This window comes from Ambystoma mexicanum, chromosome 9, assembly GCF_040938575.1.
Source record: "Ambystoma mexicanum isolate Mex_15411 chromosome 9, UKY_AmexF1_1, whole genome shotgun sequence".
Lineage (NCBI taxonomy): Eukaryota > Metazoa > Chordata > Amphibia > Caudata > Ambystomatidae > Ambystoma > Ambystoma mexicanum.
This window is the reverse complement of record NC_090931.1, coordinates 579588591-579613221: the sequence shown is the minus strand read 5'-3', so window position 1 is coordinate 579613221 and position 24631 is coordinate 579588591. Positions and strand designations below refer to the sequence as shown.

General features: G+C 46.7%; 1 protein-coding gene across 3 annotated transcripts in view; it reads left to right on the top strand.

Moving 5' to 3' along the window:
* The window catches only part of LOC138488301 (aldehyde dehydrogenase family 3 member A2-like), an 822258-nt gene that overhangs the window by 152641 nt on the left and 644986 nt on the right, over positions 1-24631 (top strand). For 2 of the 3 annotated variants that reach the window (XM_069615183.1, XM_069615182.1), the window contains exon 2: positions 13648-13823. In XM_069615183.1, the coding sequence (XP_069471284.1) occupies positions 13662-13823 (162 nt within the window). In that variant the 5' untranslated portion in view covers positions 13648-13661. Of the gene's footprint in view, positions 1-4134; positions 4155-13647; positions 13824-24631 lie in introns of those variants that run through there. The other variant, XM_069615184.1, reaches the window with a different exon arrangement.

Sequence of the window (24631 nt, the reverse complement as noted above, 5' to 3'; positions counted from 1 at the left end):
TTTATGGCGGTGGTGGCAGCGAGTCTCGGGAGATGGGGGGGGGGGGGGGATTCATGTCTACCCCTACCTGGATGATTGGCTGATCAGGGCCAGTTTCCCCTAACAGGCCCTGGAACATCTCGGGTGGTTAATGGTCTTTGCATCGAATTCTTTGCATTGAGAATTAGATGCATCCATTTCCATCGAAAATTATTCATTGAATTCCCATACATTAAGTGCAAAGTGTTTATGTAATGAAACCTTCCATCGAATAGGGTTTTGTTATATAAACACTTTACATTTTTTGCATGGAAATTCGATGAAACATGCCTAACATTATAACGTCAAGGGGAGCTGTCCAGTGCTAAAATATTTAAAGTATTTCAGCACTGACGAGCTTCCTGTAACTTTATTGGGGCTGTGGGGACTCCCCCAACGCCCAAGGGCAGCCCCTAACTCTAACCCTAAAAATCCATCAATGTATTCAATGAATATGCTTTTTGATGGAAACGCATTTCAATGATTGCATTTCGATGCATAGTAATTCGCCTCAAATGATTTCTATGTAAAGACTGGATATCTCTTTGCTCCACCTGTCACTTTCTTCAGACTGGGCTTCGCCCTCAACTTCAAGAAGTCGCACATGATGCCATCTCAAAGGCTCCAATTCATTGGAGCAGTCCTGGATGCATCCCTGGGAAAAGCCTTGCCACCCGAGGTGAGGGCTCAAGACATTCTGCAGATGGTCACCAAATTCCAGAGTGCCCAGCATCTCCCAGCCTTCGACTTTGAGGTTGCTCAGCCTCATGGCATCCTGCATTTTTCTGGGACAGAGGCTCATCTGAGAATGAGATCTCTCCAATGGGCTTCAGAACACAGTGGTCCCAATTCTCAGGAAGGATGTCGGACCTCCTACAGATTAAGAGCAGAGTCTCGCAGGACCTTCGTGGTGGGCCCGTCAGGAGAACATTCTGAAAGGAGAACCTTTTTGTCAACCATGGCCGGAGACAACATTAGTGATGGACGCCTCACTCACGGGTTGGGGAGCCTACACCAACCATCTGACAATCAGCGGTCGTTGTTTTCCCTTGGAGGCCAAACTACACATCAACCTTTTGAAACTGAGGGCAATCAGACTAGCCACGAATGCCTTTCTGCATCTGTACGGGGAAAGAACGTCCTAATGACGTACATCACAGTGGCCATGTACTACCTCATCAAAAGGAGGTGTAAGGTCTCTACCACTGTGCAGAGAGGCAATGCAGCTCTGGTACTGGGCAATCCGAGAAGGAATCTCCCTGTCGGCAGTTCACTTAGCTGGAGTAGAGAATACGGCAGGCAGAGCAGTCTCCCATGAGTTGGAATCAGTTGAGGAAGTCCTTCAAGAGATCTTCACCCGTTGGGTAACCCTTCAAGTGGATTTGTTTGTGACCAGTGTCAACCAGAAGTGCAAACTGTTCTGCTCCAGGGAATTTCCCCCAAGAGGAGCCCTAGGAGACGCGTTGGTGGTGGAATGGGAATTTCCACTCCTGTACACGTTTCCTTCAGTTCCTGTCATTCCTCACGTGATCAGGCGGTTGAGAAAGTTCGGAAAATCCATGATCCTAATTGCTCCGGATTGAACCAGGAGGACATGATACCCGGACCTTCTGGACATATCCATCTGCCCTTTAATACGTCTCCCACAAAGAGAGGATCTTCTCTCGCAAGAGGAAGGTTGGGTTCTCCATTCGGAGGTGAAGGCACTCGGCCTTCACTCATCATTTCTGAGAGGCTGAGGTACAAGGATTGGGACCTCCCGGATGATGTAATGGAGATTTTGCTTTCGGCCAGAAGGTCAGCAACTAAGTCTTTGTACTGTTGACGTTGGACCAAATTCTGCAGCTGGTGTAGAGATAAGAATGTTGATCCATTTACATGTAATACATCTATGGTGTTATCCTTTTTGTTACACCTAGCTAATCTGGGGCTCCAGATTGGTAATATTAACGGATATCTTGCAGTGCTTTCTATAGTTAAGCGCACTTCGGAGGAGGTATCCATCTTCAAAATTCCTCTAATAATGCAATTCCTAAAAGGATTGACAAATGTTTTCCCTTCGATCCCTTTTCAAGTCCCAATTTGGGATCTCAACTTGGTGTTGAAATGTATGATGTGTGCTCCTTTCGAGCCTATACACACCTGTCCTTTGATGCTGCTAACCTTAAAAACCATCTTCTTAGTAGCCATTACATCTGTCCGAAGGGTGAGTGAACTTCAGGCTTCCACCCCTGACACACCAGGGAAAACTTGCCTATAGGCCAGCTCCTCAGGCTTAAGCGTTACAGGTCAGATAAGCAGACCTTTGAACAAGAAGCAATAGCTTTGAGTTCTAAATTGAGTGCAAGAGGTTACCCAAAACAAATCATTAAAAAGGCACATAAACAGGCTAAGAATAAAAATAGAGAAGCCTTAGTATAATACAGTGGAAAATCCCAACTTGGAAATCAGATTGTGTTTGTCAGCAAATTCAACTCTTTGTCAAACAAGGTTAAAGCCATTGTTAAAAGGAATTGGCACATTCTAGATGGCGGAGAGTGTCCTGTAAACAAACCACTCTGTAAATTTGTAAATTTAAGACAGTAGCCAACATCAAAGATGTAGTTACACAGAACAAGATCGCACGGAAACAATCTCAGAAAACACTGACAGAAGCATGGGGTTTAGGAAAACTAGGAGGCCACACACCATGCGGTCAGTGTAGTTGTTGCTTCAACACAAAGCGGACCAAAGAAGTAGATCTGGGACTCAAGAACGTGTGGAAGCAAACAGAATTTACAAATTGTAATCCCAAAATGGTGATCTACGCCATTTGGTGTCCTTGTCAAAAAATGTATATAAGGATGACGGAGAGAAAGGTAAAGCAACGTATCATCGAACATAAAAGTTGCATAAGGAATGCAGTTGCACACGCCCCATTAGTGGGTCATTTCCTTGCGATGGGACACACCCCGGATTCCTTTACATGGACGGTACTAACACAAATGAACCAATCAGAGGGCACTGCAACAAATAAAAAACGACTGGATAAGAAGGAGCAGAGACGTATTTTTCTTTGCAACACAGTAGAGAATGGACGGAATGATCTTATTGATTGGTCTGCGTTATAAACTATGAAATGCTCTTGGCTGCAGATTCCATCCACCTGTAGTCCAGAGGTGTGCAAATGTAGTTTAGGAAAGAGCCAAGGTGCAGGGCTTAGATTAGTTAATTACTACATCAGGATTTTTAAATTAGAACTTAACGCCCGCCCTCTAGAATTGCTTAGCAGAATCTGCACTGAGCCGAGTACATTGGCTGAGAGCTAAATGTCTTTTTGAGGACATACATATTTTTAACGCATATAGGTTACGAATTATGTAAAACTCATGGTTCCTATGTATGTAAGGCCAAATGTACGGAATAAGAATATGTTCCATGGCGTTTTGAACATTGCACTACAGGATGCAAACTCATTTTTAAACGCCAATTGATAAGATCTAAAGACCAACATACGGTCTAGTGTCTCTGTGGACTGAAGTCAACTTCAGGTGGTACGAGTAAGAAAGATGCAGTAGCCTTCTTGCATGGCTTCCAGAGAGTAGATCGGTATTCAAACGCCGGTGAGTGAAAATTCCAGAGTGTCCTGCCAAGGTAAATAAAACCACGAACACAGTTATAAAGTCGGGTAAATAATACGGCTTTCTGTTTTAAATAACCACCACTCAGTGAACACGTAACGTTTTTTCTGCATGTTCGGGGTTTGTGGGGTCAGCAGAAGTGTCCCAAAATGTAAGAAAGCTAATAGTTCATTAAACCTCAATCTTTAGCAGGGTGACTTTCACGGTTTGCACGGACATTATCGCTGCTTTATTTTAAGACTGCATCCGTGCGACTAATCCACATGGAATTTTGAAGCTAATAATCATGCTCCTGTCCCTAAGGCAGCAATGTGTTTGAAAACCTGCCTAATATGAACAACAAGCCGCAAAGAACGACCATTGTTCTGATTCTTTGATGGTCAATTCTTGTAGATAACTACGCGGACAGCTGCATTGCAGCAGGAAACACTTGTTTTTTGGAAAATGACCAACCATTCCAGCACACTAGATGTGAACTACTGAAAAACAGACAAGTAACAAACACCGCTGAGAACGGTGAGTATTAAGTGATCCATACCAAATTTGAATAGACGCTCTTATTAGTTTACATTTAATAATAAGACCGCTTTCCAGCATGTCCAGTTGTCGTGCCACTGTCCTTGTTTGTAAGCATAGAATACGTTCTGCTCTCGAATACTGAAAAGCATTAAGTACAATATACCGAATAATTATACTGCCATTTAAATAGACCCTCTTAGCAGTTTAAATTTAATAATACAACCGTTTTCCAGCATGGCTTGTTGTCGTGCTTCTTTGTAAACATAGAATATGTTTCTGCTACCGAGTGCTAAAGCCTCAGTTAGACTTCATACCTTGCCGGTTCCCATTATATGAGAAAATTAAGATTTTTGTAAAACTATGGAAGTAATGATCTCTTTAAAAAGAAAGTATACGTCAATTGACCTTCCGTGTAAAAAAAAAAAAATAAATTCAAAAACATTTTTTAAAAAAAACCTGTAGAACATTTGTTCTCCTTTTTATTTACAGTAACCCGGCTTCTATTTTAAGAAGTTCCATGATCCACTTTAATCAGCGACTTCGGACTGATGTGTGGTAAACTCCACCGTTTGTGTTTTGACAGATTTGGTGGGATGACTGCCAGTATTTATTAAATGGCAATACAACTTACAAATTGTTGTGATATTCTCCTAGGTAACTGCATAATGTATAGCAGTTGAACTTTCCACGAGGATTGTTTTCAGACAAGATGTTCCCAGCGCTGGAGCCACAGTTTTAATGAACTAATATTGTAGACACAGTGAATGTTTTATTATGTTGATCCCCTGATGAATTTCCCCTGAATTAATGAGAATTTATGCGGGAATTAAACATTTCGGGCTAGTAAAACTGTGAGATTGGTCCACCGATTTAACAAAGCAGGAAAGCTAAAAAAGTATACCTGTACTGATGAACCCTATAACAAAATGTTGGGTTGTGATACTAGACATGAGCATGTGTAATGGTGCAAATAGCTAGTTTCATTTATTGTGTTTTTTTAGAAGAATAGAAAAAACTATTCTCTGTGAACCAGACATTACATTATTTTGTTGTTTTGTTTAAGAGCAAGATGATTGTATTGTGAGTTTGGTTTGATTTAAGGTTCATTTCTGTGCGTAGCTATTTGTCTACCCTTCTTGTTCTTTTTCTTTTCTCCACTTTTGGTTTTTGAGTTGTCGTCACATTTTCTTTGAATGATATCTATGATCAATTTTTTATGAACAATTGCTGTGTAATAAAAAGATGTATTTTTGTATCTATTTTGTGAAGTTGTAATGAGTACATTCACATAAGTTTAAGATTCTGGTATGCCTTCACTGTTCGGCGGTTTGTCTACTAATTCTTAAGGAACCTTGGGGAATAATTAAGGTGACAGGATCTTTTTTTGCTTAAGGTTATTGTGTTCAAAGGGGCTCGATCCTGTCCTCTTGTGTTTAAAAAAAAAAAAAAGAGAAACCTGGTCCTTTTATAAGTGTAAAGGTTATCCTGCAAGCCTCCATACACTATTTTCTATAAGGACACGGTGAAAGCCACCTTTTTACCCAAAATTGTATCTCAATTCAATTTGACCCAGAAAATAACATTACCATCATTTTACCCTCTTCCGCACCCTGGGAAGGAAAAGGAGAGGCTGCACAGGCTTGATCCTAAACGTGCACAAAGTTTCTATATCACCAGAATGGCAAAACTAAAACAAGATGGCCAACTGTATGTTGGCTACTCGGGCCACGAATTTGGTATGGCAATCACTAAGCAGACGTTATCCAGATGGATAATACTGACAATATCTGAATACTACAGACTGGTGGGAAAAGATCCTCCAGAAGGCCTTCAGGCTCATTCGACCAGGGGCATGGCGATTTCCTCTGCATTACAGAGGAGAGTACCAGTTAAAGAAATGTGTGTGGCTGCCACATGGTCGTTCGTACATATTTTTACCAAACATTACAGTTTGGATTCTTCTTCAGGCCAGGAATGCTTATTTGGTAAGGCAGTGTTGCATTCTGTGCACACAGACCTATAAGAACTGCTAAATTGTCATGAAAAATTCGGACTCCCTTCTCCAGAAATACTAGAACTGCTTTGGGTGTCTATCATAAGATAAGGAATACGTGGGAGGACACAATCCATTCGAAGAATAAGTGATTTACCCCTGGTAATGTTCTTTCGACTGGATGTTCCTCCCAGGGATTCCTTACCGCCCCTCCCAACCTACCCCACAGTCGAATTTCCTTTGCTATTGCAGTCTGCGCTCTCTCACGAGGAGTAACGGTCGGGTATGGTATAGATCCTACATTTGTAATAACGGAACTGAAGCCAACGGACTCTGCGCGCAGTATATATGCCTTCGGTGACGTTGACATCGAGTTGAGACATCCACGCGCATTGACCTCTGCTGGGTTAATTTTTTTCCAAAGCAGCTAAGCTGGGTATTGGAAACATCATAAGATAAGAAATACATGGGAGGAATATCCAGTTGAAAGAACGTTACCAGGGGTAAGTAACTTGTTCTTCTAAAGTAAACATTCTAGGGTTCTGTTGGCAGCAGGCATTGAATATAACTCTGCAGATAAACCAGCTCATGAGAACTTCATTTTTTAAACTATGTCGCCTTTGTAGAATCTCTCCTATTGAGAAACATTTTCAGAAAGTGGTTGGCTCCCTAATTAATGCCAAGATTGATTATTGCAAGTCCCTCTATTAAGGTACCCCCAACTGCGAAATGCAAAAAGTTTAGCTTCCTTGTGCCAAAGCCTATCCCTCCGTTTTGTCAATAAATAAACTGGCTTCGAGGGGATTGGGTCCTCCGACGTATTCCATATCAATGACCGGTAATGTCCACAGCTGTGCTGCTTGGGAAAGTTTTCCGCGTCCGCGTCCTGCGCCGATGATGTCGATGCGCCGTCCTCGAGGACCTCCTCCGACGGCTGACATCCCCCGATGTGATAAGTAGGACGCACGACGCCTGTAGCCTCAGTTCTGTTTTTTTCCGCGAACGTGTTCGCTTTGTGAATCTCGGTACGCCTCGACTCTTTGGAGTTCTGTTTGTTCTTGGTTTCTTTCTGAATGCGATGTCTACCTCGTCTTCCACCCTACGTCCGGGCTTTAAGAAGTGCGGCGACTGTGGTTCAAAGATGTTGGTCACCGATTCGCACGACGCCTGCCTCTGGTGCCTCGGGTAGGCCCACGACACGGACGACTGTGTCGACTGTCAGTCGCTCACGGCCAAGGCCTTGCGGGAACACAAGAAGAAGCTGTCGGTAGGTAGGGTGTCCAAGCCCCGGAAGTCGAGGTCTGCAGGGCTTTCTACGGACGACTCGAGAGGCGACTCTCCGCGTCGTTGTCGGGAGTCCCGTGGGTCTCCTTCCAGGAGTCGGTCTCGCCACTCCTCTGGCTCTTCGAGGCATTCCCGGAAGCGTTGGCTTCGGTCGCCTTCCCCGTCCTCTTCCGAGGACTCCGCCTGTCGGCGGGTAGCTTACCCCTCCCTCCAAGCGACACCGGAGGAATGGGCTTCCTTCGGGAAGAAAATGCTGGCGATCTTGAAATCGCAGGGCACCGTTCCGTCCGCGCCTCCAAGTGGGGTCGGTCGGCGCGGTCGAGAGACGCCACTCGCTCGTGCTCGGGCTCCAGTGGTCGTCACGGCTCGCGGGAAAGGTCCCGCTCGGACAAGGGTAGGCGTTCTCGCCATGCCCATGCCAGGTCCTGGTCCTCGACGCGCTCGAGACCGCGTGACCTGTGCCGTCTTCGAGGAAGACGTCGACACCTATGGCGCCGAGGTCGTCGACAACCACTCACGAGGCTCCGGCTTCGAGGGGGCCGTCGACGCTGTCGGTACCTAGGTCGTCGAGACACGCTCGGCGCTCCGGCATCGAGGACTGTGTCGACGCCGTAGATACTATCGGTGCTGCGGCTTTTATCGACGCCGCTTGGTTCAACGTCGATGCCATTTTTGTCGGCGCCGACTCAGTCGGCTTCCTCGACACCATTCGAGGCGGTGGCGTCGTAGCGACCCTGTGGTATGGGGGATGTCCCTCGGAAGGCTCTGGCCAAGGTCAGGCATGGCTTGGTACCGTGGATTCCTGCCTCTCATCGCCTGGAATATATTTCAGAGGTGGAGGAGGGTTCGGATGTGGACATGGTGCCGGTTTTGGTGCCGCTTGAGCTCCTCTCAGGCCATAGCCAATTTGATGACTTAAGGCAGTCACTGCATGATGCCAGTGGACTGGACACCTCTCCGGAGGTGGAGTTTTGTAGGCCTGAGCCCGGCACACATGCTGACTCTTCATATCGGCGCCTTATGTCTCGGGTCACCGAGTACATGGGCTAGTCTGCTCCCCCAGGGGAATTTGTGCAGCATGATATGACTGACATCCTGGATATCGGTCCTCCCACTGACCCGGTACTGCCATTTCACATGGCCCTACAGAGAAGGGTGGCGGCTACTTGGACTGCCCCAGAGAGTCTTCCGACTGTGGGCAAGTCTGTGTCGCGGAAATACCGTCCAGCCAGTAGCGACCCTGGCTACTTGTCCAGGCACCCCACTCCAGAAAGTTTGGTGGTGCAGGCGGCTACGGCCCCGACAAAACAGGCATCGTATCCTACCTTCCCTCCGGATAGGGACGACGAGCGTTTCGATGGCTGGGCAAAGAAAGTGTTTTCGGCAGGGGGTATGGCGCTTCAGGCAGCCAACTCCGTTTTGTTCCTTGTCTCGTTTCACTCACACACTGTGGAATTGTGTTGCATTAGCGGCTGAACATATTCCCGAAGGGGAAGAAAGGGATGGTTTCCTTGCTATGGTCCAGGATGGCAAGGACACCATGTGTGAGTCCGTTCAGTCGGGTCTGGACATGGCAGATTGCATCAGCCGGTCCATGGCGGCGAGCACCGTAATACGCAGGTTTGCGTGGTTGTGAAAGTCGGGATTTGCTCCTGATGTGCAGTCCCGGCTCCTCAACATGCCCTTTTGACGGAGAACACCTTTTTGGCAGCAAGGCTGAAGAGTCTTGAGAGGTTGCAGACCTCAAAGGCTGCTGCAAAATCGTTTGGCGCGGCAGTTAGGCAACCTCCGCCTTTTCGTCCTAGGGGACAGCATTGGAGGGGTGGTTCCTTTCGTTATTACTCGTCCTTCAGTAGAACGAGAGGAGCTAGCAGTCAAAGGGGCAACCGTAGGAGTCCCAGAGGTGGAAAGCAAAGCACTCGAGGTGCCAAGGCCGCTCGGGCAGTTGCCTCTTTACCCTCAGGCAACACTGCAGCTGCTACCACTCAGTCATGAGGCCATGTCCCATGGTTCGCCGGTTGGCGGAAGGCTGGCGCAGCATCTTTTAGAGTGGCGCGTCATTACTTCAGATGTGTGGGTTCAACCCACGGCTACTGTCTTCCCTTTCGGCAGAGGCCTCACGACAATCCACCAGGGAGCCTCTCTTTGAAGAGTCCAGATCCGCTCCTTGCGCAGGAAATTCAATCCCTGCTGGAGAAAGGCGCCATAGAACTGGTGCCTGTAGCGGAGAGGAACAAGGGATGGTACTCACCTTATTTTTTAATTTCAAAGAAAGATGGGGGATTGAGACCCATCATGGACTTGCACGGTTTGAACAAAGTCCTCAGGAAGGACAAGTTCAAGATGGTTACTCTCAAGTCCTCCAGGCCCTTCAACTCCAGGACTGGTTGGTGTCTCTCGACCTCAAGGATGCTTACTTCCTTGTGCCGATCCATCCCAAGCACAAGAAGTACCTGAGGTTCGCGGTTGGCGACTCGCACTTTCAGTTTCGGGTCCTGCCGTTCGGATTGACCTCCGCCCCGAGGGTTTTCACGAAGCTCATGGTGGTGGTAGCAGCGTATCTCAGGAAAGGGGGGATTCATGTCTACCCCTACCTGGACGATTGGCTGGTCAGGGCGCGCTCTCCCGAGCAAGCCCTGGATCACCTGTCCGTCACCTGCCATTCCCTCCACAGGCTGGGCTTCTCCCTCAATTTAAAGAAGTCCCATTTGACGCCAACACAGCGGCTCCAGTACATCGGAGCAGTGCTCGACACATCCCTGGGGCAGTGTTTTCCTCCCAGGTGAGGGCTCTTCACATTCAGCAGATGGTGCACAGGTTTCAACTTGCCCAGACGCTCCCAGCGTTCGAGTTCTTGAGGTTGCTCGGCCTCATGGCATCCTGCATTCTTCTGGTGCCAGAGTCTTGCCTGCGGATGAGATCTTTGCAGTGGGCACTCAAGATGCAATGGTCGCAGTCCTCCGGCAGGATGTCGGACCCAGTTCAGGTGCCTCCCTCGGTCGCCCAGGACCTTCTGTGGTGGGCCGTCGAAGGCAACTTGATGAAGGGGGCTCCGTTTTGGCTTCCCTGGCCGGAGGTGACGATCGTGACGGATGCATCCCTCACGGGATGCGGAGCTCATGCCAACGTGCTGACAGTCAGCGGTCGTTGGTCTCCGTCGGAGTCCAGACTCCTTATCAGTCTGTTGGAACTGAGGGCTGTCAGGTTCGCCCTGAAGGCTTTTCTGCCAACTGTGCGAGGAAAGAATGTCCTGATACTGACGGACAACACAGTGGCCATGCACTACCTCAACAAAAAGGGGGGGGCAGGGTCGCTTCCTAGGTGCAGGGAGTCAATGCAGCTCGAGTTCTGGGCCATCCAGCAGGAAGTTTCGATCTCGGCAGTTCATCTAGCCGGAGACGAAAACGTGACGGACGCTCTGAGCAGGCAGAGCACAGTCTCTCACGAGTGGGAGTTGGCTCAGGAGATTCTCCTGGAGATCTGCGCCCTTTGGGGGACCCCTCAAGTGGATCTCTTTGCCTCCAGTGTCAACCGGAAGTGCGAGAGGTTCTGCTCGCGGGAATTTCCTCCAAAAGGAGCCTTAGGAGACGCGTTCGTGGTGGAGTGGTCATTCCCACTGCTGTACGCGTTTCCTCCAGTCCCTGTCATCCCGCAAGTGCTGCGGAGGCTACGGCGGTTCGGTTCTCGGATGATCCTCATTGCTCCGGCGTGGGCCCGGAGGACGTGGTACCCGGACCTTCTCTACTTGTCCATCTGCCCTCCACGTCGTCTTCCCTACCGAGACTATCTGCTCTCACGGGAGGGGGGGGTCAGGTTCTCCATCCAGAGGTCAGATCCCTCAACCTTCACGCTTGGCTTCTGAACGGTTGAGGTATAGGGATTGGGACCTCCCTGAAGACGTGATGGAGGTGTTGCTCTTGGCCCGACGTCCGGCAACTAAGTCCCGTTGCCGTTGGTGTAAGTTCTGCGACTGGTGCAGGGTTCAGAATGTGGATCCTTTTGCATGTGACATTCACATGGTTCTGTCTTTTTTGTTTTCTCTGGCCCACAGGGGCCTGCAAGTGGGTACCGTTAAAGGTTACCTGGCGGCGCTGTCCGTCTTTAAGTGCTCGTCTGAGGAGTGTGTTTTCTTTAAAATCACTTTAATTTCTCAGTTCCTCAAAGGGCTCACTAATGTGTTCCCGGATTTGAATCTTGTTCTCAAGTTCCTGATGGGTGCTCCGTTTGAGCCGTTGCACTCTTGCCCTTTGAGAATGTTAACTCTGAAAACTGTGTTTTTGGTTGCGGTTACTTCCGCTCGCAGAGTGAGTGAGTTACAGGCACTTTCTGTTAAGCCACCCTTCACTGTATTTCATAAGGACAGGGTTGTCCTTAGAGTTCGTCCTTCCTTTCTTCCGAAGGTGGTTTTGGAATTTCATTTGGGCCAGAAGGTTGTTCTTCCGGCGTTCTATCCTCCTCCGCATCCTGGTAAGGAAGAGGAGAGGCTCCATAGGCTTGATCCTAGGAGAGCGTTAAGCTTTTATGTTTCCCGCATGTCCCGGGTCAGAGTGGACAATCAACTTTTCATTGGTTACGCTGAAAAGCGTTTGGGACAAGCTGTGACGAAACAGACTTTGTCTCGTTGGATTATTTTAGCTATCTCCGAGTGTTACCGCTTGGCGGGTAAGGACCCTCCGGCTGGCTTGCGAGCCCATTCTACCAGGGGTATGGCTGCATCTACTGCCCTACAGAGGGGTGTTCCTATTCGCAACATCTGTGATGCCGCCACCTGGGCTTCGGTACATACTTTTGTACGTCACTACTCCCTCGATTCCATCAGAGGGCAGGATCTGGCCTTTGGCAAGGCAGTCCTTTATTCCGCAATTTAATTGGGCATGCTAAATTGGTTTTCTAAATTCTTTTCCCACCTCCTTGCTTTGGTACTGCTTTAGGAGTCTGTCATTGATATGGAATACGTCGGAGGACCCAATCCCCTAGAAGAACAAGTTACTCTCTTACCTTGTAACGTACTTTCGATGGGATGGTCCGACGACGTATTCCATATCGCTTGCTCCCGACCTTCCCCGCTGCAGAATTTCTTATGCGATTGCAGCTTACGTTACCGCAAGGCCTTGTGTGTCTGACTGGTGAAAGACTGGTGTCACACGTTCTGGGGAAAAAACAACTGAGGCTACGGGCGTCGTGCATCCTACTTATCACATCGGGTGACGTCGGTCGTCGGAGGAGGACCTCGAGGACGGCGCATCAACGTCATCGGCGCAGGACGCAGATGCTGAAAATTTTCCGAAGCAGCACAGCTGTGGACATTACCTGTCATTGATATGGAATACGTCGTCGGACCATCCCATCGAAAGAACGTTACAAGGTAAGAGAGTAACTTGTTCTTCTAGTGAGATGCTGCTTCATTTTTAAGACTGTTTAATTTTTCAATGGATCCACAGTCGGGCACCTGTCTTCTCACAAAACAAAATGTGTCAATATAAACTAGCCTGAATGTTACAATTACATGTATGACAACTGTTCCTAAATCTATAATACATACAAGATCACAGGTTTCATGTTGATGGCCCTCGTCTCTGGAACTCTCATCCAATATCTCTTAGACTATAAACTATTATCTGCTTATTTGTAAGTCGTTGAAATTTTTTGTTGATGCATCTGACAACACTGTGTTAATTCTTTTGTAGCACCTTAACATACCAATAAAAAATCTGTGATTTTTGACATGTGGGCAGGAAAGTCAAGGAGAGGATATTAAGTGAAATAAAATGTTGGTAACTTTGAAGCCAGAAGATCTGGATCTCAATCTTTTCTTATGGACTAATGTGTTTTGATTCTGGGTAGATTGGGTTTCCTGTACTTCATTTCACTTATTGGCTGCTTTTTTTGATTTCTGAGGAAAAAATGAAATGTCCTCTGTGCTCATGTATGGACGACTGTTCTCTCCACAGTTTCAAAAGTGTTAGGGGGAGACCGCCTACCTTTCCCATCTGCACATATCATTCTACTCCGCCTGTTAGGTGGTCACCATCCTGCCGTTTTCTGTGTATACCTGGATGTTCTACCTTTGAAACAATGTCTATGCTACTTTGATCTCTCTTATTCTGGTACCATTGAAGGGAACTATCCGCTGAATATGTATATTCATTCTTTGTAAATGGATAAATTGGTTCAATTACATTTAAGTAATTGCTTCTGTGTTGTTTAATTTAGGATCTACACTAGAAATGACGAATATGAAACACGTTGTTGATTGCGCAAGGGCAGCATTTCGCACTGGCAAAACCCGGCCTTTGGAATTCCGAATTAAACAGTTAAACGCATTGAAGAGGATGCTCACGGAAAATGAAGATGCAATAAAGAGAGCACTTCGTGCCGACTTAAACAAGGTTTGCAACTTGCCTGTATATTCTATCATTTTTGTAAACCCTAATGGGGAACACTGTCAATGCAAGATGATTTTTTGGGAGCTTGTTAATTGCAAACTGCACTGTTCATCTCTCATTAGTTTTTCATCGACTGACACCTTTTTCTAATTCTAAGTAGAAATGGCATACTGTAGTAGTGCACACCTCTATTATGATGGTAAAGAGATAGTAAATTGCTTGTGGATAATGTTATATTGGAGGTGCGAGGGGGGAAAGAGCAACCCTGGCACAAGGCCAGCTAGTACATGAGAAAAGATAAGAATCCCAAAGTTAAGGACCCTGGCGCCCCTGCACACCACTATACTGCTCACAGTCCAATGTTCAGCAGTAGTCTCAATATATGTTCATTAAAGATTCTTAACACAGTCAAGAGTGTGAGATGTGCGAGAAACCTGAAGTTGTCTCTCTAGCTATTCCCCGGGGATCTGACATTCAGGTGACCAGGACACGGCTATCGCTATTGGTTGGATCCAGTTCCTGGGGGTGGACCAGTGAGGGGGGGGGGATCACCCGGATGGGCGTTGAGGGGGTCGTCCTTGGGGAGTGGGATACTGAAGGGTGAGACACGGTATCTTCTTTCAACACCTTTTCCCCATTATATGACGTAGGATATTCCAAAACACTGCCCCCCTCCCTTTTCCGACACGAACACTTTAGCAGAACACGAAAGATAATTGACTCCCAATATAAGGGTCAAGCAAAGTCGGACAATTGACCAGAATCACACACACCTGACAGCCCTTTCCCTTCCACAAAGGGATAAAAGGTGGAACACGAGAGCACAGGATGAGCAATACAGACCGCACATCGTAAGAGCTAACTCAGCACGGCAGTTCCAGAGCTGGAAAAAGACGGCGCGTACCGAGGGGGGTGACGAGGAGCGAAGCACCCTTGCCCTTTCTGACCAAAGCCTGTTAAACCTCTGTAGATGGAATCATAAGACCATGACCAGTAGCCAGCGTGTCTTGCCGCGGATGTCAACGGTACACAAGACTCTCCTCCGCTGATTACCAAGCTGGGGAGAGATGCTTGGCTCTGTGGTACCAACCTTGACTCCAAGGAGCAAGGAAGCCAAGTGGCTCAGCAGAGCCAGTGAGTCGAGGGGAGAGTCTATAAGAAACTGAACTGTGTTGAACGAATAAGTAGCAAACGGCTAATTTGAACTGAGAGGCTTAAGGAGCTGTTGATGGAACAGGGGGAAAAAAACAGACGAGTCCGGCACCACGTGGGTGGTCATGCAGGAAACTCTGGGCGATTACCCGATGGTAGAAACTACCATAACAAGAAGGCCTTGGAAGGAAAAGGCGAGAAGAGGTTAAAGTGGTCATACACAGGGTCTTGTAAAATCCTCTGTACCGACAGATGATTGTGAAGCAAAGTGAAATAAATCCTGCATGGTGAAATTAGTGCATGAATAGTGTGTTGCAAAGGTTGGCAATAGTGAACCTGGCAGAGAGATGCTTTCAAGAAGGGGGGGGAAGCCTGAGGTCTCATGAACAGTGTGTTGACAGGAGTGAACCCAACCGAGGGATGTCCACAGTGAATTGTTTGAACAGACGATTTGTGAATGCAAGAAATATTGTAAGACCTGGGGAAGTGAATTATTCCCCCTTGGCATTTGGGATCCGAGCCCGACCGAGGGAGAGCCAGTGGTGAAAAAATCACTCAAAGGCTATTTGGAAAGGAACTCTTTGTTTTGCTGTTGAATACATCAGGCCTTTGAAGGCAAGATACATTTTATCGTAAAGAGACTTAACCATCGAAGAACCCTACAGCTGGTACGGAACAGTCAGCTGGTGCTGGGAAAGCTCGAGTGTGTACTGTGCTCAGGAAATCCACCTTATGCCGTGCTCAAAACGTGGGGAAGGGAGACCCCTGGCAATCACACCCGGACTTATTATTTGTGAACACTTCTTTCTTTATTACCCTATTCCACGCTCTTTCTGTAATTAGTTGCAAGGATTTGGCAATATTATTTTTTGTTTTTTTGTTTGTTTAGTATAGGCCTTTTACTTTGACAAGACGCCCCAAGGACTGCATTATTTTTTATTTGATGTTCGAAGCTTGCTCCCATCTTAGATTTAGGTTTAGGTTAGGTGTTTTTCCACCCTGCATTTACAGTTTAATAAACACTGTTGAACTGTGACCAATTGTGCCTGTCTTTACTATTGCCACCATGAGTTCCTTACAGGTGTAAGGAAGGCATGGTATCAAAGTTAGACATAGACATACACAAGTGATCGCAGTTTAAGGTTTTTTTTTTAAACTGTAAAATGGGTGAGATAAACACCTAATCTAAATCTAAGATGGGAGAAAGCTACGCCCATCAAATAATAATAATACAGTCCTAGTGGTGTCTAGTAAAAAAAAAAAAAGACCTATACTAAAAATCTGTTGCCAATCCTTACCTCTATGCTACAAAATAGCATTGAATAATGTTCACAAGAAAAGTGTTCACAAAATAAGTCAGGATGTTATGGCCGGAATCTCCCTTCCCTGCGGTTTTAGCACGGGATAAGGCAGGGACTCTTGAGCACAGCACACTCCTGGGCTTCTCTGCACAAGCTCACAGTTCCTTTTCTCTATATTGGGGCCTTCTTCTCATGCAAAGTCTTTTGCTTCAGAGGGTCTATTATACCCAAACAACAAAACCAAAAGTTCCTTCTGTTAACCTTTGTGTCGGGAGATTACCCTTCACCCTTGGATCCCCCTCAGCCGGGCTCGGATCCTTCTTTCAACCTCTCAAAGCACTTGCCAATTTAAACAGAAATATCCAAAGGGCGATCTTGTCTCGCTGGGTCACTCTGTTCGCCTAGGGCAAGTGCAGACTTTTCAAAATCAGTTTGCACAGCATTCCCCTCAGCCGGGTGCAAACACCTGTTTCACAGTTCCCTCAGTCAGGTTCACAATTTCACAATCGTCAAGGACTTTCGATTGTGCAAGGGATTTGGCTTGACCCTTGTATGATCACCTTGACACCTCACATCGGCCTTCCCTGCGGCCTCTTGGTACTTGGAGTTTCAATACTTTTCCAGCTCAACAGTCTTTGTTCACGAGAGAAGTACCAGTCAGAGACCTCTGAACAAGCGCCCAAATGGCGCCAGACCACTCTCTCTGGTACCAAGTTCGTTCACAATAGACTTCATCTTCTTAATGTTGCCACTGCAACCTTGAGCCTAACCCGGTCTGACCTACTATCAAGTTCACTCACAACTTGTTGGCGTTCTTTTGCTGCTGGAGTCATGGACGGTACCACGATGGCAACCGCGTCTCCCACCCTTGCTCTCCGTGTGGGAGGATTCCATGTACCGCCGACCGCCAAACTATTCACCAGCTGGGATTCCCGGGTTTATGTTTTTTGTGGGAGGCTTTGCGTGTCTGGGTTGGAAAGGGCACGGGTAACTCACTTCTTGACATCCTTTCAGGTCTTGTGCCTTTCTCCTCTGCTTGAACTGCCGTCGTGGAATAACTGCTTCCTCATGCATTCGTCCTTGCTCAGAGTGTGCTTTTGTGCTCTGCCTTTTATCCCTTTGGGGAAGGGAAAGGGCAGTTAGGTGTGTATAGTTGTCAGCAATTGCGTGACTCTGCCTGACCCTTGTGTTGGGATATGCAGGTAAACGGCTCTGGTATTAGTCTATTGTGAGAACGTGTTTGTGTTGGAAAAGGGAGGAGGGTAGAGTTTCTAAAAAAAAATCCTAGGATGGGGAAAAGGTGTCATAAAGAAGGGGATACTGCATCTCACCCTTCGCTGTACCACTTCCACTCTCCAAGACCCCCCATCCAGGTGCAGGTGACCACCTCCCAACCTTCGCACTGGTCCACCCCTAGGAACTGTATCCAATAGCGATGGGCGTGTCCTGGCCACCTGGATGACGGCTCCCCAAGCACTAGCAAGGGAGACACGTTCAGGTTTCTCACAGAGGTATAAGTAAAACATTGTTTTAAACAAAATGAAAAAAATAATTCGATATTTTATCATCCATTGGTTATTTCTGATCTCTACATATGCATCATACTTTCAGATTCTTCAGTATAACATCTATAATTTTAATGATTGTCTACTAAATAGATGCTCTCATTTACAATATGTTGCTCTGTCTGTGAAAAGTATGTCCTCCCTTGTTCAGAAGTAGTAATTCGCCTGGGTTTAGTAACAGAAGATTTCCAAAAGTCCAACCGGACTTCGTCTTGAGGTAAAGAAGTAAAGTCCACTCTTTATAGTAAGGAGGTCTTTGATTCTCACTAGAAAAAGAGAGAGGGTATTCCGTCAGACGGACCAAACTAGAGGCCTGACTATAGGTAGCATAAAAGTAGAAGTGTACAGAACCCTACCTTTCAATCCAGATTGTAGATAGTTGAAAGAAATCATCAATGTAGCTATATGGCCCTTCTTATGGCATGGACAATAGTGCATTATCTATAAATAAGATCCATAAGGCAGAGAATGTCATATTAAGGTATCTGTCAAAGTTATAGATACAGTAGTTATTGCTAAACATAAAGAGAGGGTAACTGTACCTATTGCACCACTCGAACATTGTAGTCAAGTGCATCTCCTTAAGTGGAGGATAATATAAATGTACAGTCTCACAAATGATGGTTAAGTCTTAAATCAGAGCTTACCCTGAAACTACGAGGAAAACGGGAAACACCGGCCTCTTGCAGAGCGGGAACCGGCATTCCCAAAAGGGCGTTATACAGTGCGTGGTAACGCAACAACGTCCTATGTAGAAGGTATTGAACGCATACTAGTAGTAGAAATGCTGCATTGCTGGTTGTGGCATAAAGTGTGGTATTGTACAGTAACACAGGATATATGCACCTGAGATGTATAAAATAATGAAGTGAATTGAAAAGCACCATATGATTGATGCAGATTTATTTGGAGCTAATTGTCAGTGAGGTAAAGGCAGTTTGCAGGATCAATGTCAAATGATGCTGCCAGGATCACAAAACATAAGAGAACAGGATGTAAAGAGAAAGAGTAAATCGATGGATCAACGGTGTTGGAGGAGCAACGCGGCAGCATGCTAAAAAAATGAGGGATGTGACTGATATATAGTGAAATCAGGAGTGAGTATAGTCCCTAAGGATAAAACAACTGCGGGATAATAAGTTAATGGTGTCATGTGTTCAGAGTTGTTGCCTAAATCCAGTTGTATGAGAACTGCCTTAGGACATTCACAATCTGGCAGTTAGAGACATTCTATTACACTAATGATCTGTATACTGGTTTCCTTTATACCTAGTATGCTAGACATTAATGATGTACTATACACTTCTATAGTCATGATGTATTAGATGCAGAGGTTCAATTACATCTAACTTCACATGAGATAGCATTATACATAGGCGGTCATAGTTTGTTCTGCATGCTATGATGGCATCTGGTTCGCATGCACTGGATAAGGCAGCCATTTTGGGAATGCCGGATCTCGCTCTGCAAGAGTTAGTCGTTACCGTTTTCCTCATAGTTTCAGGGTAAGCTCTGATTTAAGACTTCCGTCTTGTGATACTGTAAGTCTATATTAGCCTTCCATTACCATCACAAGAACCACGTAAGGGGATTCACTGGACTGCACTATTAGTGGTGCGATAGGTACAGTTACCCTCTCTATTTATAATGGGCTTTATAAAAGAGCCCTACAATTCCTGTGGGTTCTCTGTGGCAACATTAATAGCCAGATGCTAATTGTTTGTGTAGCTCTTATGATTTCATAATATCAGACCTACTGATAGTTGAAGTGCTTGGTCTAGATGGAATCCTTTTGAGCCCCTTCACACTGATCATGCATTTCTGTGTACTTATGATCCTTTTAACTGCAAGACCATACACCAGGCTTTTTCTGGTGCCACAGTGAATGTACTGTGAGAAGTACCCAGAATTCAGCCAAATGGTATTATTTCCAGTTTTTCAGAACCTTCTGTCTGTGAGGCTTATGAAGCAGCTCACAGCGAAGATGAGAACATGCTACTCCGATGACGGGAGCAACTGTATGCACCATTGCAAAATATCAACACTCATAAGGCCATAGACCTGATTTGGCGGGGCCCTAAGGTGGCAATGTAATTCTACTAAATGGCTCGGGGAGAGTAACCAAAACAACATTGTGATATGATTGCATTATATAGTTGACCACAATGATGTATTGTCAATGCCTCCCTTCGACTCAGATAGCACTAATAAGGCTAGAGGAGCATGTTGGTCCCAATTTATGGCTTCCTGGGAATTGTTATTGGTTCTGCCCTTGCTTAATGCATATCAACATGGACAAGGGCAAGCCTAACCTCTTGGATTGATCGTGTCTGTCTCCAAAAGTCTGTCAACAAGCTGTTCCTTGCTTCACAGTTTATTGGATATGGAGATCATGCTATAATTTCTTTTGTGATTAGTCTCTTTCCCATTGTTTCTCTTCATTTGGCATTTGTTACCGGGTATGGGTGAGAGGGTTGAAGGTCGAATGCAACTCCAGACTCATAAAGTAATTCAATAATGCCCTGGGTGGACTGATACAAGCCAATGCTGTCTTGGAGCATGACTCCATTCTAGGGGCCGACTATTCAGAAACTGTTATCTAGAGTAATCGGGAAGGGTGCCTGCTGCGTTCCCAAAGTACACATGTATGTAATCATAAGATTGCTGCAGAAAAACAACAAGAGGGCATCCATACCATATCTATCTCAAGAGCCATTATGGCGTTGAAGCTTTGGATTTTAAAATGGGGGAAGAAAAGGCTCCCAGACCTATAGAAGTCTAACTAAGAGGAAAAAGGCTGAAATGTTTGCAGAAGATAGTCGAAAAATGCTCCTCCTTAAAGAGAAGTAACAGTGCTAGATTTTGGGAACTTATAACAAAGTATCCAACATCCCCCAGGAGTTTCATATTAACATCATTGCAGAAACTACATGGGTGGCTTTTATTTGTTAATTTGTAAGGCGCCTGTACACAAGTGTTTTGAGGCGCAGCAAGGCGGGGGGGGCAGGAAGGAGGAGGGTAGTGCTCCCAAAAGGCCAAGCAACATTCAGATCATGCAAGTGCAGTAGTGAGAAGTGCAAGGGGGAAGGGAGGTGGGGAAGTGAAGGGGTTGGGTAGCCACAACTAAGTGCAAAGTAAAAGGGCTGGATGGCTACAAGATGCAAGTGAACAGCTCAGAGTATGAGGGGGGCATTTGAGGGCAAGTGCAGAATAAGGGTTGAGGGGGAAGGGAAGAAGTGTGGAGGTAGACTGGCCAGGGGAGGGCCTGCGGCCCTGTAAGACTCTGAAAGAACCAGGCCATCAGTCTCAGGCAGAGGGGAACATTAGCAGGCTAGGAGGAGGTGGGAGGAAGAAGAGAAGAGGAAAGGTCTTGAGGAGCTTCCAGAACTTAAGGAGGTCTGTCTCAAGTCTGAGAGGGTCAGGGAGGCCATTCCAGAGGGAGACAGCTGCAGAAGAGAGATCTCTGCAGGTCTCTGCTTGAAAAAGCCTCTGTTCTGCAGAGAGTTGGAGCTAGATGAGCAAAGGGCTCTAGAGAGAGCTATTTAGGAAGAGTGAGTTGGATAGTGTGGTCCCAGGCCCCAGAAAGTCATGTGGATTAGGCAGAGGGTCTTGAATTTGATCCTCACAGTAACTAGGAGCTAGTAGAGAGATTTAAGGGCTGGAGAGATGTGGTCCCTGGGATTGACACCAAGGATACTTCTTGCAGCCCTATTCTGGATTAGCTGAAAAGGGCGAATGTAAGAGTTAGAAAGATGAGGAAGAGGCTGTTGCAGTACTCCAGGGGGAGTTGTAGGGGTGTCCCATGCTTCTAGAAGATTGGAGGTGGGGGATGAAAAAAAAGAAAAGGGGACCCTGCGGGATCGTATCCGACCCGCGTTGGAGGGACGGAACTGACGTTGCAGGGTCAGGAGAGGCAGCGGATGGGGAAAAGGTAATTGGGGTGGGGTCGATGTATTGGAGGTTTGGGGGACATAGATTTTGTGAGTTTGGCTGCAGTCCAATTGTATTCACGGTGAAAATGACTAAGGCCCATTCCCCAGCAAACATTTCTGCCACATTAACCCAGATCCGGTGAGAAAGAGGAGAATGAGGAGGTGTAGTTGAAAATTGGCCTTCTTGGCCAGGTCCATGATGTGAGGAGAGAAGGAGGAGTCGAAGAAGATGACGCAAGGTTTTTAGTTTCACACAAGCGTGATGGGATGGTGTCCCAGTTAGAAGGATCTCAGTCTTACTGACTTTAAGGCAGAGATAGTTAGTAGAGCACCATGCCTGATTAGCAGACAGGCAGTTGGGAATTAATGAGGAAGAAGGGGAGGAAGAAGAAAGTAGCTTGAAAGAAAGCTGCGTGTCATCAGCATAACACTGAGAGAGCAGGTGGAGATCAGATGGGCTATGTGGGGTGGGGCAGATAGCTATTCAAGAGCCAGGGTGAGAGGGTAGAGCCATGAGGGACACCACCGGCGGAGAGAGAGATGTTGGATAGGAAAGGGCCCAATTGAACCTGGGAAGGACGGTATGAGAGGAAAGAGGTCAACCAATCCAGAGCTTGGTCGTGATGCCAAGGGTATCTCGGAGCCGATTGATCAGGGTGGTACGATTGATTGTGTAAAATGCAGAGGAATGGTCAAGCAGGATGAGAATGGAAGGGGAGCTGGGAGGTCTTCACAGGTGTTCAGAGGAGCAGTTTCCATGCCTCTGGCTTCTCTGAAGCCAGACTGGTGGTCGTGGAGACGACCAACAGATTCAGTGTGGTGAATATGCTGAGATGGCCAGCTTCTTTAGGAGTTTGCCCAGGAAGGGGCTAGTGGAGATGGGCAGTAGTTTTCTGGAGAGGAGGGGCCGGCAGAAGACATTTTGAGGAGAGGATGCACACTGGAGTGCTTGAGGAGTGAAGGGAAGGATCCAGTGGCAAAGGAGTGATTGCAGTAACCGACAAAGGCTGGAGCAAGGGAGACAATGTTGTCCTTGATAGTTCTGAAGGAGCAGTGGAGCACCCATTTGGATGAGACTTTCATAGAGTGGACTTCACTAGAAACCTAATAAAGTGTAATGGGAGAAAAGGAGGTTAGTATGAGGGGATGGGAGAGTGGAGCAAGGGGCAGCATGACGGATGGAGAGGGAGAAGGAAGAGGGGAGTGACTTTTAGAAATGCAGTGAGAGGACTGCGAAGTGCAGAAGGCCAGGGAAGGCAGAGAAGTGTAGACTGAGTATGGTTGGCTAATTCCTTGCAGATTTTGAAATGTTCAGCTGTATTGTTAGTGGCCACGGAGATGCAGGCTTGGATATAGGCCCTCTTCTTCAAGCAGACGGCGAGTCTGTATTGCCTTCGCGGCAGGCCAGTTTGTCAGAGGATGTGCTCGAAGCCTCCCACTTCCACTCAGCAACTCAGCACTTGCGTTTCAAAGCGGACAGATCTGAGTCGTACCAGGAATTGCACTTGGAGGCAGGCTTCAGGCGGATCCTCATGAGAGGGGCAAGGATATCCAGCGTGTTGGAGATGGAAAGCTGAAGGTTAGAGAGGACTGAGTCAGTCATATGAGGGAGTAGGAGGGGGAGTGAAGGTGGTGGCAAAACCAGCAGCTGACACACTTGCTTCATCGATCGAATGAAGGAGAAGGAGGCTAGCAGTGCGGGCAGATGCTTAGCTGGAGGACCAAGGAGGAAAGGAGGGAATGATCACACCAGGAAAGAGGGATAATGAGAGGGTTAGAGATGCAGAGGTCTGAGGAGATGAGGGCATCCAGGGTGTGTCCACACAGAGGTTGCGGAAAGATCCAGAGGTTGCATCATGGGAGTCGAGGTAATATTGATGTCATATTTGAGAAGGAGGCCCCAAGAGGAGGTGGGGTCAGCCCATTCAGAGAGGAAGTGGGAGACCTGGCCAGGGGGCCTGTAGATGGTGGCCACAAACCGAGAGAGGCCAGGGGAGACAGTCTGCATACAAGGGAATCAAAAGGTGTGAGAGGGTATGATAGTAGCAGGGACCCACTCGGGGAAGATGGCGATCACTCCGCCCCTAGGCCTGTTAAGCCTGGGTTTGGAACCAGGTCCTCAAGGAGGTTGCAGATGTCAGAAGAATGTTGGATTGCAGATTGAGAATTGAGGGTAGCTAAGTGGAGCAGGTTGCCACTTTTGAAGGTCTTCCGATGAGGGGTGTTAGTGAGAATTCTCAGAAATGTGCTAATTCTCTTCTACCTTCGAGAAGCCAGCTCTGTTTGCTGGACGTTGGTACTATTTTTACCCCGGGGAGGGTGAGACCTTTTTCCAACTCGCTTATGTATTTTTCCTTTGATTTGAACGGTTTCTTTGGTTTTGGAGTCTGACAAACTGAATAGGAATCATCTTTTTACATTGTGACACACTGCACCTTCAGTGCACTGGCACAGGGAAGTCCTTTGGATTTCCGAAAGGTTTAAATACCTTCTGTTGGATAAACTACTGTTTCCAAGAGTAGTGAAGTGAAATTGACTTTACTTACATTTGTACCTTTATAGACCCAGCACCCACTATCTTACAATAGGGTGCTGGAGGGGTTACTTAGTATCTATCCCCTTTGTCTGTCTTCTCATGTAACATTTTAATGTTACCCTTTCTGCAATTAATGGCTGGTGACAGTGGTTTACTTTTTCCTACCATTGATTGTTTTTATCGCAGGCTGCAATTGCAGCTGCAGTATAGCACCCCTGGGTGCCCATTTTGCCAAAATGGCTTCTTCTCTTTTTTGCCATTTCTTGTTGGAAAGGTCCTTCTTGAGATTTATGAGGGGCAAACCAGGTTTGGTCCCTTAGTTATT